The following is a 20,093-nucleotide window of genomic DNA, read 5'->3' as shown; positions in this document are numbered from 1 at the left end:
CCCTACAATATTTTGTTGAAATGGACTGAACATAGGCTCACAACAACAGCTGAACCAGCGTCACTTCGTTCCTTTCAACAATTTTTAGAACTTCATGCTCAAATTTACGATACCATCAATCGCGAGCAAACCTTTACGTCATTTAGACAACAAAACAACAGAAAAGACTTTAGTGTCTGACTTTAGTGTCAAAGACTTTAGTGTTCCGATGGCTCACTATAAAGCGTCATCACAAATAAATAACCAAAACTTATTTGGCAAAGACAATTATAACGCTGTTTCGCAGCCTGCAATTAAACCACAAATAACCACTTCTAATAGGGACTGGTCATCCTCCGTTACTATCTCAAACAGCACAAAAGCTAACGGGAAACAGCAAAACAACGACATTGCCCCCATTGCAATAATAACCATTTTTTGGCAACTTGTCCCGAGTACCAAAAGCAGTCACCACAAGATCGATATAAAATCGTTATCAAAAACAAATTTTGCGCGAATTGTTTGAGCAATAATCACCTCAGAGCAAAGTGTTCTTCACAAAAGAACTGCCAGTCCTGCAACGGCCGACATCATTCTACTCTACACGACACTTCAAAACAAGTTAAACGACCGCCAGCAGCATTCTCCACAGGATCTGCTCCATTTGGTCCTACAAAGCATTCATCAAATGAAATGTCACCAATCCAAAACAAACAACAACACTGTCGCTATGGACAATCTTTTGGTAAAACGAAAGAGTCAAATACTCAGAGAAGTACCCTCGATTCTCCTTCAAATAATCAACGCTTCTGCGTAAATAAAAAGCCATCTCCTCCGAGAGACTGGCTTGAACAACTACAGCTGATGCCGGTGTCTTTTGTCAATGGCAACAAGGCCTTTGATACGTATGCACTCATAGATCATGGCAGCCAGTTCACTTTCTTGCTTGACACCATAACAAACTTTCTATCACTTCCTTGCGAACCACAAACATCAACTACACTCCAATACGTGAATACCCAGAACGAAATGCCACTCTCAAAGATAACAGCGCCAGTCATTATCACTCCATATAAATCATTGAGACAAAGCTGTGAGATATCTCGTGCATACAGCGCGCCAGCAATGAACGTCACACCAGCCAACATATTTGAGTGGAATCAAATATGTGACACGTTTAATAATCTCCGCCACATCCATTTCCCTCAGGTTGCTGGTGGCAAAAATGGAGCCCCCTTAGGTGTAAACACATTCGATTAAACTCATCCAATCGAAGTAATACCCGGAAACATAAATCAATCGTTTGGTGTGAAAACAAAACTCGGATGGACATTAGCTGGGGAGCATGAAACTTCTCTCAATCCTTCCGAATCTACATTTAGACATCATTCAACAACAACCAAACCATTTATTTATCATCTTTCGAGACAGCAGACGGAACAACCACATTTATGCGAATTAGTTGAGCAATTCTGGAAAATTGAAAGTGAAGGAACCCAAAAAAACAGTTGTGTTCTTTCAGATGAAGACAATGATGCCTTGAAGGTTTTTCGGAAAACTATCCGACATAACTCTGAGAGATATGAATTTGGTTTCCCTGGAAAACGCCCTGTCTTTTGGAGAACAATTATTACTGTGCTCTTAATCAGCTGCGGTGCTTGCAGAAAAGACTAGGCAATAATCCAACGCTGAAAGAAAAATACGATCAAACGCTTTCAACAGACTTAATCAAAAAATAGATAAATTCAGTCGAAATGACAGCACCTGAACCTCAAAAAATATGGTACCTGTCTCATCATCTTGTTCAAAATCCAAATAAACCGGAAAAAATTCAACGGGTGGCAGATGCCGCTTCAAAGTATCGAGGACAATCATTGAACAGCAACCTCCTAGCAGGACCAGATCTCTTGAACAGCTTACTTGGCATACTGCTACGTTTTCGTGAGCATCCAGTTGCAATCCTTGCAGATATTGAAAGTATGTGAATGCAAATTGCTGTCAAACAAGAAGATCAATCAACAGTTCGCTTTCTCTGGTCGAAAAACAACTTTTTAATGCAATATCAGATCACTCGCCTGATTTTGGGGCAACTTGTTCGCCCTCAATGGCCATCTTTGTCCTAAATCAATGTGCTAAAGACAATGCAGAAAATTTTCCCAAAGCTTTTGCAGCAATATCGAAACAATTTTACATGGAAGACTAGGTTCATTCGCTGCCCACTATCACTGAAGCGAAAGGCACTGTAATGCAAGTCAAAGAGTGCCTCCAACGAGGGGGTTTCAAATTGAACAAGTTCTTATCTAATTGTCCTGAAGTGCTGGAACGAATTCCATGTGAAGACTTAGACGAGTAAAAAGATTTCACTCGCGTATTAGGACAAAAATGGAATTTCGTTGATAATAAATTTTTTATAAAACCATTGGAAGACTTTCCAAAGAATGCAGCAATGTATACCCAAAGAAAACTTTTCAGTTTGTTGCGTCGATTTTCGACCCCATCGGTATTGCGTCACCGGTGACTATACGCTTCAAGGTTGTAATGCAACAAATTTGGCAACTGGGTTTGAAATGGGACACACCGCTGCCTGAGAAATTACATAAACCACTGCAAAAAAAACTAAACAGCTATTTCGGAGCAGCCCTCATTGAACACTGGCGAGCACTCAATTTTCTTGCAAGTTCACAGGAAATTGAACATCAATTGCACATCTTTGTTGATGCGTCTACTTGTGCTATTGCAGCAATAATTTATCTACGGAGTTATGACAATAACACCAAACAAACAGAAACCAGCTTCATAATCAGTAAATGCAAAGTAACTCCTTTAAAATCGTTGAGCGTTCCAAAACTTGAGCTTGAGGCCGCAATAATCGGGATACGACTACTTAAAACAGTTCAAAAGGAGACCACACTCAAGATACATGATACACATTTTTGGACAGACAGTCGAGTTGTTCTTGATTGGATTGTTTCTAAGAAGAAACTGTTTGTCGCCAACAGAATCCGAGAAATACACGAATCTTAAAAATCCAGTTAATGGCATTATATACCAACAAATCAAAATCCTGCAGACCATGGAACACGTGGCCTAGAACCAGAAGAATTATGTTCTAAATGGTTACAGGCTCCTGATTTCCTAAAGAAACATTACTCCGACTGGAACTCCGCACACAAAATAGTTTCTGTTCACACAACGAGTACATCAAAAACGAATGAACCTGTCATTGACCCAACCCCTTTTCGATCTTGGACAAAACTGCTGTTAACACTCGCAACTATTTACAACCTTCTCTTCAGAATTAAAAAAGAACGAAATAACAAAGAGCAGTACACTGCAGACGACATCATTCAAGCACACAGTCACCTAATTCGAATTTCACAGGAAAAAGTTTTCCATTCAGCTATTCACTCGCTAAGAAGAGGACGTAAACTAGACTCTAAATGCAAGATTCGATCCCTAAACCCGTACTTAGACAAAAACGGAATACTCAGATCACAAGGCCGACTACAATTTGCTCCGGAAGAGTTACAATTAGCTAAATTACCAATAAATCTTCATGCCAAAGACTCAACAACACGCCTATATCTTGAGCAAGCGCAACGAATTTGTATACACCAAGGTACCGAAGCCGTCAAAGCTTTTTTTCAACAGCGATACGTCGTTATCGGCCTCAGGAAAACATTGTTAAGCATCCGATTTCGATGTTTTTGTGCCGCCGTTTTGATGCCCAAAAGCATCCGATTTCGATGTTTTTTGTGCCGCCGTTTTGATGACCAAAGACAAGCTCACCAAGTACTACGGCCTCATTTTCACATGCATGGTCACACGTGCCGCTCATCTTGAGTCATGCCCTCATTTAAACACGGACACTTTGCTCAACGCCCTCCAACGTTTTGCATCACGAAGGTGTCAACCAAAACTTATTCTAAGTGACAACGGCAAGACATTTGTCAGGGCAAACGAAGAATTGAAGCGATGCGTCCGTAGTCTCGACAATCAACGCATTGCCTCTGAACTTCTTATAAAGAACACAGTTTTGAAATTTAACCCACCATACGGACCACATTTTGGTGGTGCGTGGGAACGGTTGATCCAAAATGCTAAACGGATCATTTTGATCATTCTAGGGAGCAAGAGGCTTATATCAGATGTCTTCCACACCATCATGGTTGAGACCGAAAGCATGCTGAACTTTCAACAACTTACACATGTGGTTGACGTACCAGACAATGAAGAACCCATCACCCCATATCAATTTCTGGTGCAGAGAACTTACAATTCACTGCCACCACGAGATTTTTCATCAACCATGCCAGCATCCTTCAAGTCGTGGAAAAACGTGCAGCAGCTCATGGACCACGTCTGGAGACGCCTAGTTAAAGAGTACCTTCACACTTAAACGAAGCGAAGCAAATGGTCCGAACAGGATAATTCGTTGAAAGTCAATGACCTGGTGTGGATCCTTAAAGACCTCACTCCGCGTGGGATATGGCCTCTGGGACGAATTGTGGAAACGTCGAATTGTGGAAACGTCGAATTGTGGAAACGTCGAATTGTGGAAACGAATTGTGGAAAGAAGGATCTGTACGCGTTGTCAAGGTAAAAACGGCTTACGGTACGTACGTCCACCCGGTTGCCGGTCTCGCACGTGTTTTGGCCGATTAGCCGTTTTTTGCTCTTTTTTCTCTGAACGTATATCTAGGCAACGCGAGCTACCCTCTGGTCTCTTAGTTACATCATTCGCCCCTTCTTCGGTTTAATTTATGGGTTTCCTCTCTCCGGAGCCTGTTCATGATGCATCAATTCAAGATGGCAAAAGCCAATACTAGAAAAGTTGAAACTCTTCCCGCCAAAAAAGTGGGAACTTGACTTCGTCCAAATAACACGTGTAAAACAGTAATTCTCCGATTAAAGAGACTGAACTTAACATTATCTTACTGAATTTACATTACTAGAAACGTGTTCTCTACACATAGAGTACAATTTATATGCACTATTCTGTCAAAGAAACTTTTTCAAAGTCGAAAAGTTGTTCATTGAAAGCGGCGCATGGTCAGAAAAACATTTAGTTCAAAACATTTAGTTTCTCCCGCAAAAACATTTAGTTCGAACAAAATATTTACTCATAATTGCATTTAGGTCAGAGCGCTTTCTGAACAAATAGTAGTTCCAAAAAACTCAAAAAATCAATACTCTTTAAGAGTCGTAAAAAAACCAAAAAGAGGGCAAACCGATAGCCCCAGCCATCGCATTGCGAATATTAATCAGCTCACTCACAGAAAAAAACTCGCGCTCTAATTTCTTGCTCTCGAAAACAGCATTAAGAACAAAATACCACTCTTTTGGCTCGTAATGCAATTTTTAAAAGGCTATAAATCTGAAAAGAAAACAAGAACTCTCACCTATCCTGTGCGCGACACAGAAAGTTCCCACATTCGTTTTTGCAAGCATAACAAATATCATAACAAAGAGAAATGTTTTCAAATTCGTTTATTTTAGCACCAAGCTATGTCTTTATAAAACTGTTACGGAAAAAGGTAATTTTTTTCAGCTGAAGTTGGAACCTGAAACAACTCAGCCCTTGGGCATGTTCACGTTGCTCGGCCTAAGACGAACTTTCAACAAATTTTTAATTTTTGAGAACCACGCTCATGGTCACAAATTCAGCTCTATATATACATTATCATTTTTGCACACAATTCTAGTAAAAAACTGGAAATCTCTTACTGTAAAAAAAAATTGGAAGTGAAGGTCAACCAATTCCGACTTCTTTAAAAAACAACATCAAATCAAGATAAAAACAGTTCCTGATATACATAAATAAAAGGGTTTTGGGGAACGGAAAATTATAAAGAAACATGGTTTCTTTACATCCTCGACAAAATAAAAACAGTTGAGATATATAAAACGGAAACAATATAGAACAATTTCTTGGTAATTTTTTTTCAAAAAAGCCTCAATGACCCTCCGGAGCACCCAACTACCGTGGGAACTCACGGCTGAGTGTTACAGCTGGTCTTTGGAGTGATCTTTTAGCCGTCTGGATGCAATGCCTCGGGTTGTGATGTCCTCGAGCAACCACACAAAGTCAACTTTATCCATCTCATAATTTGGTTTTCGGCCATTTTCTTGTTGTTGAGCTCAGACACATAAGTAGTTTCTGCGTCAGTTTGAATTTCTCAGAAGAGAGCCATTTGTTAATGTTCACAATAAGTTTCAAGCACATGTGCGTTTTGCAAAGGAAGTTATTACGAGTAGTTGCTCTCGTCAAAGATGCTGCAGCGCACATGAGTTAATGGCCTGGAATTCAGAGCTACCTCGGCCTCTTCCACATCTGTCTGAAAAACGGAGATGGTTAGTTTCCGATTGCCCAGCACTATTGCCAATGGTGGGTTTAAAGTCCACTGAATGGTCAGTTCAGCCAATTGCAGTCCAATGCACTTGTCGTCTGGATGATAGTTCCTCTGGAATTTTAATTTCATGGCCTGATTGACTCAATAGAGATTTCGCTATCGTGACTCACAAAAAAGTCAGGTTGTCCACGTTTTGACAAAAATCTGTGGATGGCCGTTAGTAGAAAATCGGTTGCGAGATCATGGCATATCTCTAGGTGGACAGCTCTGGTGACCGGAAAAGTGAACAAGTTCATCTGAGGCAGGGCAAATATATTTGGCCTCACGTTGTCTGCACTCCATCATCTGCATACGAAACAATGTTCCCAGACTTTTAAGCAGTTTTCGCAATCCAATCATCAGGAAGGTCTGCTGCAGGTATACCTTCGCATGTTCCACATATGTCCATAGTTACGGTGTAATCTCTCAATCAGCAGTTCTGTAAGTTTGCTCCTGCTATGAGGAATGGGGCTACGCTTCCTACTGTAGGTTGGGCCATTTTTTGAGTCCTCCTCCCACCTTCAAGAATCCCTCGTCGTCTAGAAAGGACCTGAAAGTCAACTTGTATCCGTTCTCAACGTTGCTTCCTATAATCAGTGAAGGAATTGCTTCTGCGGAAAACTCTTTGTGATATTATGATCAAGTTGTTCCTTGCCCTGATGTTCAGTTCTCTTTGTTTTCTCGTTTGGCGTTTTGCTTTGAAGCGTGTTATTAAATGGAACAAATTTCCTGTAGAGTTGAGTAGTCGACGACTCCATGTTTGAAGATTTTCAACCAAAACGAGAGGTGTCTGAAGTTGTGTCGCCTGTGTTGCGCAAGTGCCCCGCTAGTCGGTGTTCATCTTTCCGGAGATTAGTCACCAGTGGTTTGGGTTGGAATTCTTTGGAATTGAGATCAATCCATTGACAATATACTTCTGCCTCTGCTTGGGTTGCATCCCTCCAATTGTAGCAGTGCTGTCTGTCCAAAAACGCTTTGAAATGATGATTGTTGTCATCTTGCTCTCACAAAACTCAGCTAAACCTGCTCCAAGTTTTCCGCTTTCAATTTCAGTTTTGCAATTGCAGTAATCGAGGCGTCACTGAACGTGTTAAGCTGATGAGGTCCGTTGATGTTTTGAATCAAGATTCTGCAAACTTTTACTGAATCGATGCTATAAAAGTCCTACATTCACTCTTGCAGTTCCTGTTGGTTACATTCGGACACTGGTTGCTCCCTTTTTCTGGAGAATGCATCTAATGGTGATGGCCAAAGGCAAAAATCAATCCAACAGGATTGAAAAAGATGCTGTCGCTGAAAGCACCTTCCTCTCAGTCAGTCATTTTCATATGTAGAGAAATTTCCGTTTCGCAATCATCAGCTTGTACGTCTTAGAATTCCACGACTGATCAAAAAAACTGAGTTTTCATTTCTGCATTATCTTCTTCCGGTATGTTTTCGATTGCGTTTGATTTGTTTCTATGAAACTTTGTCAAATTGAACCCTCCTGTCTACAGAACAGTTTTGATCTCCTCTGCACTTCTCTGGGCCTCCTCTTCAGAATAGGTCTGCATGAAATGATTTATGTAGAATTGCTGCATGATTGATGTGTGTCTCTGGATGCTCTTGAGTGTGGTCATCTGCACTGCTCTGCATAACAAAGATTGCACAAAAAGATAAACAGGTGGCTCCAAAAATGAGTCAATTTTTATTGAAAACTCAGTGCCATCCTTGTCCCACAGAAAAAGTAGATAGTCCTGGTCTTGTGTCTGGATGTCAATCTAAACAATGCCTCGATGTCCGCTGTGTGCCACTGAGTACTCGCAGGGAGATTCCTTTATGTATTTCTAAGCCGCGTTTGTGACTCTCCCGATATTGTCTGGCTTTTGTTTTTTGACCACTGGGTGACGAGGAAGGAACCAAACGTAGTCTCTCAAACTGGGTCGGCAGTTGAGATGTAACTTTTATCCAAACATTTTTTGATCGTTTTCTCATAGAGCTCCCTCAAGTTTGTCTCTATCCAACCTCTGTTGCAGAACGTACAACTGAAAATGAGGAACATGATGTAGTTAACAGGGCGTCTGACGTCTTTCTACCATGGAATGCCAATCAAGTATCTGTCAACCGCGTTGCTTCTGATATCCTTGAAGATGGACACAGACTCCTTGTCATCAAAAGATTGTGCATTAGAAGAGCACTGACTTAAGTTCACCTTCTCGATTGTCCAGAAAATCTGGACAAGATCTTCATCGGGATCGTCTTGTTGTCTCGTGATAAGATCGAAAAGCGTTATGTTTGTGCTGACTGATTGGCCGACCCCCGTCTCTTTATACTTCTGGGGAATGAGCACCGTCAGTGTCCAACCAAGCAGAGTGTTAAGTCCATACGGGGTGCCAATTGGTCCAGTTGCGAACTGTGTGGCAACTGTTGCTGTGAAGGCGTCTGCTCCAATCAGCACTGCTATCCGGGTGACCCTGGTTCTTGGGAAGCTTAAGTTCTTGAGGTCAGAACTTTCTCTGCAGATCTCATTCAACAATTCAACTTGAACTCTAGGCATCAGAGACTCCTCCATTGCTGTTGCATACACAGGGATTCTGATCACAGGGCAACTGCTGTACGAAGCTCCTATGCCAATCATGGTATCTGCTGTTTCAACTGAGAATTCACCTTGCAAAGAAGCTAGTGGTACGGTTGTCTTTGAGTTGTTGAACTTGAAGGGCATCGGAACTTTGAGTTATTTATGTGTTGTCACTAACACTGTGTGTAGGTCTCCATGAAATAAATTTCTGTTGAAGTGTTGCTGCAACTGCATCTGAGGTATGATACAAGAAGTTTTGCTGTTGGTTGCTGCAAGTGTAGTTTTGTTGCGGAGTAGTTGCTTGTTGTTGGATTACAGTGCGCTGAACACTTTCTCAGTCTGTTTTTGTTACTCTTCTGCGAGTTCATTGGCTCATGTTCAAAAACATTCTGAATGCAGTTGCCCTGGTGTGAAGTGCTGCTATTGGAATCACTTTGTCCGTTCTGGTTTCCATTCTGTTTGTTGCAGTTCGAGCTCGTCTCCTGCCTTTGGCTTTCTAAAAGTTAGGTCATTAATTTGACTGGTTTCGGTCAGAGTGGCTTCTGACGTTATTGTTTTGTGAAGTTTGATTCCAGTTCCCGCTTTGCTGTGCTTTTTGTTGTTGCTGTTTTGCATCTGTTCTGCGGAGTGTAGTGGTGCAACCCATTTCATTTATCCAAAGGTCACCTTGTTTTTGATTGCTGCAAGTTTTCCATGAGCACTTATACAGATAAATTAGAGGTTCATTCACCTCACACAATGCTGTCTATCATACAATTACTTTTCCAAGGCTGCGGGACATCGACCAACTTTGCGGTTTTGTGAGCACAGTTCTCATGACATTCTTTGGCACACTTTGAGAAGAATTGTTCAAGCTGTTTCTCTGGTTCCGTTGTGGAGACATCGCTTCGCACGCTTCTTTGTATGCGTCAATCCAAAAAGCAAATTCAGTTACGTCAGGTTTTGACAAAGCTTGGCTTCTTGTGTGTTGATTCCATCTGATTAGCATGGTAATGTTCAGTTTGTGTCCGGACAATCTCACAGATATGCAGCAACAATATGCTGTAGTTCGGCAAATTTCCTGGTCAGTTCAGCAATGCCTTCATGGCACTAGTTCCCATTGTAGGATTATACACTTATGGAATTTCTTGTTTCATCTGTTAAAGAGTTTTGGAGGTATTTTGGATTTTGGGCAAATGAGAAGCCACTGCTGTTGTAAATGGTTGCTTTGAAGAAACAGAAGCCCTGATGTCTTTTCAGAAAATCACCAGTGAACCTGTCAATTGATATCTTAGACAAATTCAATGTGTTCTGGAAGATCAGTGCCTGGTGTTACAATTGTCCAGTGGTTGTTGATTGGACCAGCTGTGCTGTTGTTGAGGTGAAAAGGCCTGGTTATTGGAATTGCCCTGCTCTGTTATCCTCACTTTCATGTTGCCTCGGGCTTCGAACATGGTTCTCTCTCGGTCGACTTAAATTTTCGCCACACTATCTGTTCTGTGCACCTGATAAAAACTCTGTGTTCTGTACTCTCTCTATGTTCAGAAAGGGTTGAGAATTGGCAGCGTCTTCTGAGTCGGACGAGACATCAGCGATAGTTTTTTTATTAATGTGGCTTGCAAATTGAGATTTTGTCACTCTATTGCGCAAGGGGTACTGTCTCCCCTATAGTTTAGGGAAAGTGATACTGATGTGCTAAGAGCAGAGTCGGTGCCACTTGCATCCGTTCTAGGTGCTGTTGATCTCTGTTTACATTCCAGAATGATTGTTTCCTTCGGCAGATGCATTTGCAGTGGTTGTCAACTGTTCACTTTTTAGCTGTTTCTTCATGAGTTCACTGCAACTTCTATACGGACGATCTTTCTGTAACCTCGAGTTCCAAAGTTTCGCGTATTTTGATTCGACTTTCTTTACCACTGCTCTGCTGCTCGAAGACCTTTTTTACAGCATTGCACCCTATCAAATGCAGCTGAAGTTGTTGCTTGAGACTGTTCTTTACTGTTGATTAAGCTCGTGACTTTTTTGGCATGTTGACTGTTGACGTGTTTCCTTTTTGCACCCCTGTTCTTTTGTTTTTGTAGTGTAGAAATTATTTCAATGAAGCCGCTGTTTGTGCTTGCCAAATGTTTTTATTTAAGGTTTGTTTGCTATATTTGTAATTGTTGCTATCACTAATCAGTGATGTTTGATACAGATGTGATGCTTCACTAATCAAAGCTCTATAGAGTTAAACATTTCCACTAATCAGAGAAAATCGTATAAAGTTTTAATGTTCTGCCAGTCGCTTTTCGAGCGCGACAGAAGAAACCCTAACCTGTGTGGCTAAATTTCGATTTATATGTTAGTCTACGGACACCGGTGGGGAGATAATTTTAGGTTCTTATAAACAAAACTGTTGCCATTTCAGGCCTTGTAACTAATCTCAAGTCAGTGTGCGTTAGTGGTGCTTTCCCAAGTTAACACAGCACAGAGTACCTATCTAGATTTTGGCGTTTTTGATACTTTTCTTAGATGGTATAAGTTCTAGAAGTTAACTGGTGTAAGTTAACTTTTTACAAGTATAGGATCGTGCCCGTTTTTCTTTATAAGTTAGTTAGAGTAGAAGGTGCTTAAGGGAATTTAAGTTGCCTAGAGGGCTAACTTAGAGAGCCCCGAATCACCTTAGCTGAATTTTAAATTCTACTAAATCAAAAGTCTTAGTCGAGCAACTTTCAAGGAACTTTTCTTACCCTAGGTTACACCAAAAATGTTTAAAATCTTTGGCCCTAGTCTTGCATAGCAAGACAATTTTCAGCAAAATTTTAGTTCTGAGAGTCACCCTCATGGTAGCACTTCGAGCTCTATATATACATTACAATTCTCGCCATGGCCACACAAGTTCTGGTCAAAAACGGGAAATCCCTTGCTATAAGTATTGTAGAAAGAAGTTCAATCACTTATGATTTCTTCAATTAGACCAGACAGTGAAGAGAACTTGGAAATAGAAAAAACAGTTTAAAAACGTCTACGGCGACAAAATTACTAACAAGGCACAAGATTGCATCTTAAGGTCTAATATATTACTGAGATGCGCAAAGGGGCTCCCGAATAATTATTTCATTGTTAGTAGCGCTATTTATTTTTTGTTAGAAAAAGCGCTCCTTCTCAAAACTGCAGTATCATCTGAATTTTATCGCTCCCTCAAAACTGCAGCATCATCTGAATTTTATCGCTCCCTTAAAACTGCAGTATCTGAATTTTTTCGTTCCCTCTCAAAACTGCAGTACCATCTGAACTTTATCGCTCCCTCTCAAAACTGCAGTATCATCTTTATCGCTCAAAAATGCAGTGCGATCAAAACCAATCTCTCAAAAATGCAGTGCGATCAAAACCAATCTCTTTTCTGTGGTCTTCAAATTTTCAGACTTTTTACCTAAACACTTATTTTTCACGTCGGAAGATAACGTCGGCTTCTAACCGATTCAAAATGATGAAAATGATAATCAAACAACCGACTAAACGTCGGAAGAATTGCTCTTGAACGACTAGTGGGAGCTCTAATCAATTGCAGCCTGCTTCAGTCGGGGGGGAGCCTAAATGGGACTAAGAAGTTCTATAGTGGACTTCAAATAACCACTTTAGAGGTTAACATATACCACTATTAAGATTTAAAGTAAAAAATGACACCAGTTTCGGCGCACTTTTCATTTGACTTTTAGTATTAAATTGCCGCCAATTGAGTTCAGCTGCTTGAAATTGTGGTTGAGAGGGAATTTTAGATCACGCGAAATGCCAAAAGTCAAGGGCGTAAAAGTCACTCTAAAAGTCAAAATTGTCAAGCGAAAATTTTGCATAAAAAAGACACACACGTTTACAATAATTGCTATCAACTACGTTCAAGAGCAATTAAAAAGCTCAGCAGTTAATAGAAAACATCACAACACGTTAAAAGCATTGATAACTGAACGCGATAGCGCATGCAGTTGATGATATTAAGTATCCAGTTGTAGAATGTTTTCGACCACTTTTGTTTAAGCTGGCCAGGCAACTCATAGTAGTGGATAAAACAAGGATTTCAACCACCAGTAAAATTTGTCCCTTTCTCCTAACGCTAATCTCGCATGTCGAATCGGGCCAAATTTAACTGTTTATTGGAATCCTTGTTTTATTCACTACTATATTCACCACTATAAATACATATTACATGCACAATTTTGTGTACAAAATGTACATAGCTAGTATAATTTGTGCATTTCATACACTAATATCCAAAAGTTCTCAAGCTAGTTTTAAGCCTAATTTCATATCTAATATGCCAAACTATATTGAAATAAATCAGGTTAATCATCTCACAAAGTTTTTTTCAATAGAATCGGATGGACTGAAATAACTCAAAATTGCTTAGAAATCGATAATAAGAAACAATTTTCTTTTAAATTTTGACTTTACCCTCTGAGACGATTGATCTATGATGTTTCACTGAGTGATTCTATGTACCAGGGTACATTTTTTTGAGCTGAGTCTTGAGAGGTCTTGTTAAAAGGTTGACTCGCCTTTACCACGCTACGGCAGTACTGCTCGACCTTTCTTAATGGCAACTGTGGGGGAGGGTGCAACTACAGAATATTTGAACACTTTTAATTTTAATTATTAAGCTGACTGAACTCTCAATAATCAGGCGAAAATATTAATGTATTAACACTAAGGCTATCAATATTAATATTAAATATATTTCTCAATAACCAATCACTTGTTTATCATTTATGAAAATTGTAGTTCTGTCATGCACCTAGATTGTAGCTGGCTATCCTTCTGAACTTCTGCCAAAAACATTGTAAGGAACTTTTTCTATTCTGAGTAGTAGTCTGTTGAGACTAGGATCCTGGGATAGCTTTCACACGCTTGAGAGAAGTTTATAGAACTCTGGATAGTAGAGTAGGAATATCCTTTATCGTTCAGTTGTTTTTTCCAGGGAATATCCTTATTGTTTTCTTGATGATTTTGTTTCACGTTACCCCATATGTATCCTCTGTCAGAAATTGTCAGTAGATATAAACGATTCAACTTTCCCTCCATGTTATTGACTGTGGTGAGATAAGACTCAAATTCACTAATATTGAATGAATTCCTGAGTTTATTGTGGAAAGATAAATATTCCGGCACATTCACTTCAAACTTGTCCAGTGCTTCCTGATGCTCGTAACTTAGTAGATCCTTCTTGAACTTGGAGAGGAATAACTGGAAGAGTTCTGTTTGTTCGTTCTCCAGTCTCACTTTCAAGTTCGGCGGTGTTGTGGGGTATGCATTTGTTCTCCTTACAAAATGTAATCATTTGAGTTGTTAAATTAGTCAACTCGTTTATATTTTCTTCAGATAAAGAAGTGCATGATAAAGCTCCGGTTATTAAAGTCTCGTCAAATGACGAAAATTGTTTAAAATTTTTCGCTAGTTTTTGTAGTGAAGTGAAACTCATGATGAATAGCCAAAAAGTTTCGTGGAGAACAAAGGTCCCCTCATGGAGAATCATTCTAGAACATTCTTTTTTCTAGAATATTCTGACATGATTTTTAACTTAAAATTAGTTATCCTTTACCAAGTAATCACCTGTTTGAAAGTAAAGTAATATTTAAATCCTTCTATTAAATTGAAATCTTTGTATAATTTATTAAAAATTTAAAAAAAATTTTAATAAATACTCACCTTACTAGCTAATTTTTAAGGGCATCATATATTCGAAATTTTCACTTGTTTGATTTCATTCTGTCAGTGGTGGTGGCTTTCTTTGTCAATGGTGGTGGCCATTTTAGCATGACATGCACTTTTCATTCGAAATGCGAAGCAGTTTCACTGATGTGTAATGCGATGTTAAACCAAGCTTGTTGACTTCTTGTACTATTAGTGGTTGCTAAATATGAAAGAAAGCGAACAAAAAGAGCACAGTCAAAAACACTGAGATCGGTGGAAACACAGTGATTACTGTTTTTCAATGTCTTCTTGAATTTTATACATATAAACATGCTCTCTGAATTGATTTCTAGTATGACCATATCTATATCTATGAAGATAAATAGATAGTCTACATTTCCTATTTCTAAATCTATATAATGATATATGTTTATAAACATTACACATACTACATGTTAGATATTGATCAGGATCAGAATAATGATATTCCAAATGTTCTATATAATCTTTCACTTTAATCATATTTTTACATACATTACAAGAATATTTCAATTCTTTACAATTATTACAACATTCTTTCCAAGGTTTATTTATACACTTTTTGCATTTCATTTTCATTTTTCGAAATATTATTTTTTGATTATTACCCTAAATAAATACATCATGTCCCAATCAACTAAAACTAATGTCAAACTTCTGCGATGTCTGTAATCTATCCTTTGAATCAAGGAAGGGTTTATACAGGCATCAATCATACGATTTCAAACATAAGGAACTATTGGAGAAAATGTTTGAGTCTGACGAAGAAGAAATCTCTGAGAGGGTGTACAATTCGGATGAAGATGATTATATTATTAAAACTAAACCAGCCACCAAACCTAAAACTAAAACTGAAGAGGATATCTCCACCAGATTTAAGTATGAATCTAATGAATATCATGAAGAATTTAGGAATAAAATAGCTCTAACTACTCACTCATATAGTCATAATCGTAAGTATCTAGAAAACACAGAAGACTTCGATATAAACTCCAGTCAGAACATGAGAGAATTTTATATTACAGATAAAGGCGGGAATTACATTGAAGATATAGATGAAGCAACTAATTACTCTTTAGAAGAAATTAAAAAATGCTACCAGTTTCGTAAAGTTAGAGTTTTAAATATAAGATCACGGCTGAATGTGATTATAAGAAGAGAACTAAAGAAGAAGTTAAAACTACTAAAATATTCTTCAATACTGATTATATTAATAAGAATGCAATATATGAATATGGTGACTTCAATCGGTTGCTACATTTCGAAAAGAAAATATATGAAGGTTATGGTTATGATTTAGAGTTTCTTGGAATAAGAAGTATTCAGTTAAACATTGAACCAACTAAAGCATCTATTGGTAGTTATATAGATTTACCTCCTGATCTCAAAAACTCTAAATCGATATTAAATATACGTAGTTATAAAAACAATTGCTTACAACTAACTATAATTGCTTGGCTACATCCCGCCCCACACCATGCAACTCGAGAAAGTAAATATGTAGATAAACTAATTAAAACAAGACAACAACATGAAGATGATTTTGCTTATATAATAAGAATACAAAAATTGTATAATATTAACATTTGGGTATACAAACCTTGTGGTGGGGGCAAAATAGAATTGTTTAAACAAGTGGATGATTTTAAAAAAGATAGAAAAGATGTAAGAATACTAGTTTGGAGTAATGGTCAAAAAGAACACTGTGCCCTAATAAAAAACATAGAAACCCTGTTAGAACGACCAAATAAAAACAACATTAAATATTATTATTGTGATAGGTGTACCTATTGGTTTAACTCACAAATCAAATATGATAAACAAGAAAGCAACAACTCATTCAAACCAGAGATTGTTTGTCCTAAGAAAAAACATATTACTTTTATAAATGAACACAAACGTCAGAATATAAAAAATATTAACTGCCGATATAGAATGTTGCATTGTTGAAGTCTCAACTAATGACTGTAAATATGTAATAGCTGAACATGTTCCAATAGCTGTGGGTTACACCTGGCAAGGTAACTTCAAGCACTACTTCGGTCTAGGCTGCATCAAAAGTTTTGCTAGAGATCTATTAGAAATAGAAACTGAGAATAACTTCAAGCGCAACAAACAAATGGTATTCACAGAAGAAGATAAACTATATCATGAAACCAATAACACCTGTCATATCTGCAGCAAAACATGTATTAATAAAGTAAGAGATCATTGTCATGAAACTGTTAAATATAGAGGACCGGCATGTAAAATATGTAATCTAAGATACAAACAACAAAACTTCATTCCTGTATTATTCCACAAAGGCTCTGGCTATGACTTCAACCTACTATACAGTGAACTCTTTAAACAGAATAATGGTAAAAGAAAAGTAGATAACATACCACTAGCTGCTGGTAACACTAAGAAGTTTATCATTGGTTGTCTCAAATTCTTAGATAGTTATAACTTCATAGCTATGCCTCTAGATCAAATGGCAAAGATATACGGGTGTAAAACTAAAACATTATATCCATTTGAATACTTTGGTTTAGAGTCGTATAGTAGCAAAGCTACCTGGGGAAGGCCCTCCGGCCTTGGTTCCCCAACCACGACAAAGTCGTATGATGAAGTTATAGGTAATCTAAAAATAGAAGACTTCAAATCCTCTCTACATAATAAATTACCAACACAAGAAGAAGTCGATATCTTTAATAAAGACAACAATCATAAAACTGGTAAAGATCTAACTATAAGGTATTTACAAAATGATGTGGAAATATTAGACTACTGCATGAATGAATATGTTAAACTAAGTATGAAAGAATTCAAGCTCAACCCACTACATTATGTAAGTCTCCCAGGTTATAGTTTTGATTGTTGGTTAATGTCGAGTGGTGTTACATTAGATACATTGGAAGATTAAAAAATGCTAGATGACTTTGTTGCAGCAAAGAGAGGTGGTATATGTGGAATAATGTGTGATAGATATATAGGTAACAGTGATGGTAAGACCATATGGTACATTGATGCAAACAACCTATACGGCTATGCAATGATGCAAAAGCTACCTTATAAGGACTTCCAGTTTACTACTACTACTACTACTACTACTCTTGATACTATAATAAATACTCCAGATGATAGTGATCATGGTTACTATATAGTTTGTGATATTGATTATACTAATGAATGTAAAGAGAGAACAGAACAGTTAGCACTAATGCCTAATAAAAGAAAGATAAATGATAATGAATTAGGTTACAGAGAAAGAGATGGAGGCAAGGCAAGATCAGAGAAATTAATCTTAGAACAAAACAACCAAACAGAATATATGGTTCATTATAGAATGTTAAAGTTCTATGTTAAGATGGGAGTAAAAGTAACAAAAATACAGAGTAATTAAATTTAAACAAGATTCTATATGTAGAGATTATATACAAAACAATACAAATAAAAGAGCAACAGCTAAAACTGAAGCAGAAAAGGATGTAAGGAAACTAATGAATAACTCATTATATGGAAGAATGTGCATGAATCCTCTACACTTCTTTCAAAGCAAGTTCCTGCATGATGAAGAAAAGATAATGAAAAGTGTAAGTAAACCAACATTTAAGAATATAACTAGATATAGAGATTATAGCCAAATAGAACATATAAAGAAAAAAATAGAATATAGCTCACCTGTATATGTAGGAGTAACAATACTCGAATTCGCAAATTACATATGTTTGATGTATTCTATAATATTCTACAACCATCCCTCAAAGATCTAATATTTCACTATATGGATACGGACAGTTTCGTATTAAGTTATAGTGAAGGTAAAGTTAGGAATGAGCATATGTACTTAAGTAATCTAGTCATACCTATAAAAACTAATAATAAAGTCCCCGGCAAGTTTAAGCACGAGCTGGGGAGTAGGATTATTGAGGAATTTATAGCATTGTCCCCCAAAAACAAATAGCTTCAAAAATTATCCTAAAAACACTAAAGAAAAAGGAACAAAGAAGCATAATAATGCTAGGCACATAGATTATTATGATGCATTAATGAATAATACACAGAGAACTATAGATGAATGCAGAATACAAAAAGTTGGCGATAACATGACAACAACAAAAACAAGTAAGATTAGTTTAAATATATTTGATGATAAAAGGTTCTATGTAAACAATATAAAAAGTTATCCTCATGATGAGAATCTATATCTATTCAAAAGAGATTTAGTAATTAAAATCTGTGAACGGACTTCATCCATGGCAAGCCAAGCATCATTAAATTTGAACAAAGAACAACTGGTTAATAATATTCTATAACTAACCATTAATGATGATAGAAAGTTAATTGAAGCCGCTATTAGATTATATAATGATCTGCAACAGTTTCACTATCTGTGAAGCAGGTTCTCCCTGATTTATAATCGCAATAAAAACTGGTTAATAATATTCTATACTTCCTTTTATAAAATGATCAATTGCATCTCCTGGTTTAGTAGTTAGTACATTAAAGATCATTATCCCTCCGAAAGTTATTTCCAAATCACTATTTCTCTAGTTAATTTGTTTTTGTTATATTCTATAAATTTTATTATTTTACTGGTTTCCCTTTCATCTAAATATTTAGAATAACTTGAAATTATTAATTAATCATGCCAAGGATCAATGGCATTGTTTAATAAAATCTTCAATCTGTGAAGCAGGTTCCCTGATAGTCCGATATTGTTTTCCACAAGCTAAACATTTTTTTAACTCGGTTAGTTTTCATCAATAGAATTTTCATTATCCATTTTTCCCCTTTATTATAGTTTTTCAATATATAAAAAATGACGAAACTAGAAACACTTATAGAATTAAACTATCTAAAAAACAAAACAGAAAGAATAGATTAGAAGATAAATTAAAACAACAAGAATATTATGGAGAAATAGAAGAGTTATTTGATCCTTTGACTAAAACACTAAATGCAAACACTGAACGGAATCTAGCATTAGGTGAACAAACACTGAGAGCAATAGATTGGCAAAATCAAGAGTTGGATAAACAAACTAAGATGATCCAGCAAGCTGGCCTCCAGTTTAATGAAGCTTTAATGAAGTCCAATGGCAAAGCTGTAGAGGAAGCTGGAGATAAACCAGGACTTTTAGTAGATAAAGACACAGCTCAAATTATTAATTTAATGTCAGTTAAATCTAACCCTCAATTAAGTTAAAATTCGGAGATTTAGATATTGGTGAATTTGAAATGAACGGTGTTAAACTAGTTTACCGAGAAAATACATTTATAGTTAAGGATAATATATATATGAATTGTCAGATGAGTTTATAAACTTTCTTACTAACCCTAATATAAAACATGGTGAAATCGAGGAAGATGAAAACAAAATTAAAAGGTTTTTAAAGGATATTAGATATGATTTAGGAAAAGGGGATAAGAAAAGCGCTAGATATAGAACAATAAAATGTATAATAGTGGCAAAAGATGATGTATATGGTAGGGGATTAA

At 37.2% G+C, this 20,093-nt stretch overlaps 3 protein-coding genes across 3 annotated transcripts in view; 1 reads left to right on the top strand and 2 right to left on the bottom strand.

Moving 5' to 3' along the window:
- LOC142345883 (T-complex protein 1 subunit alpha-like) overlaps window positions 1-20,093 on the bottom strand; it is a 101,314-nt gene that overhangs the window by 62,685 nt on the left and 18,536 nt on the right. The window lies entirely within an intron of this gene.
- The window catches only part of LOC142345884 (profilin-like), a 183,890-nt gene that overhangs the window by 145,266 nt on the left and 18,531 nt on the right, over window positions 1-20,093 (bottom strand). The gene's annotated exons all lie outside the window — the stretch shown is intronic.
- Window positions 3,749-4,378, top strand: LOC142346276 (uncharacterized). Its single transcript, XM_075398790.1, has one exon. It carries the CDS (start codon window positions 3,749-3,751, stop codon window positions 4,376-4,378), a length of 630 nt encoding a protein of 209 aa, XP_075254905.1.

Source organism: Convolutriloba macropyga, chromosome 9 (genome assembly GCF_964194025.1).
Source record: "Convolutriloba macropyga chromosome 9, txConMacr16.3, whole genome shotgun sequence".
Classification (NCBI taxonomy): domain Eukaryota; kingdom Metazoa; phylum Xenacoelomorpha; order Acoela; family Convolutidae; genus Convolutriloba; species Convolutriloba macropyga.
The sequence above is the reverse complement of the archived record's forward strand: the minus strand, read 5'-3'. Positions and strand labels throughout refer to the sequence as shown.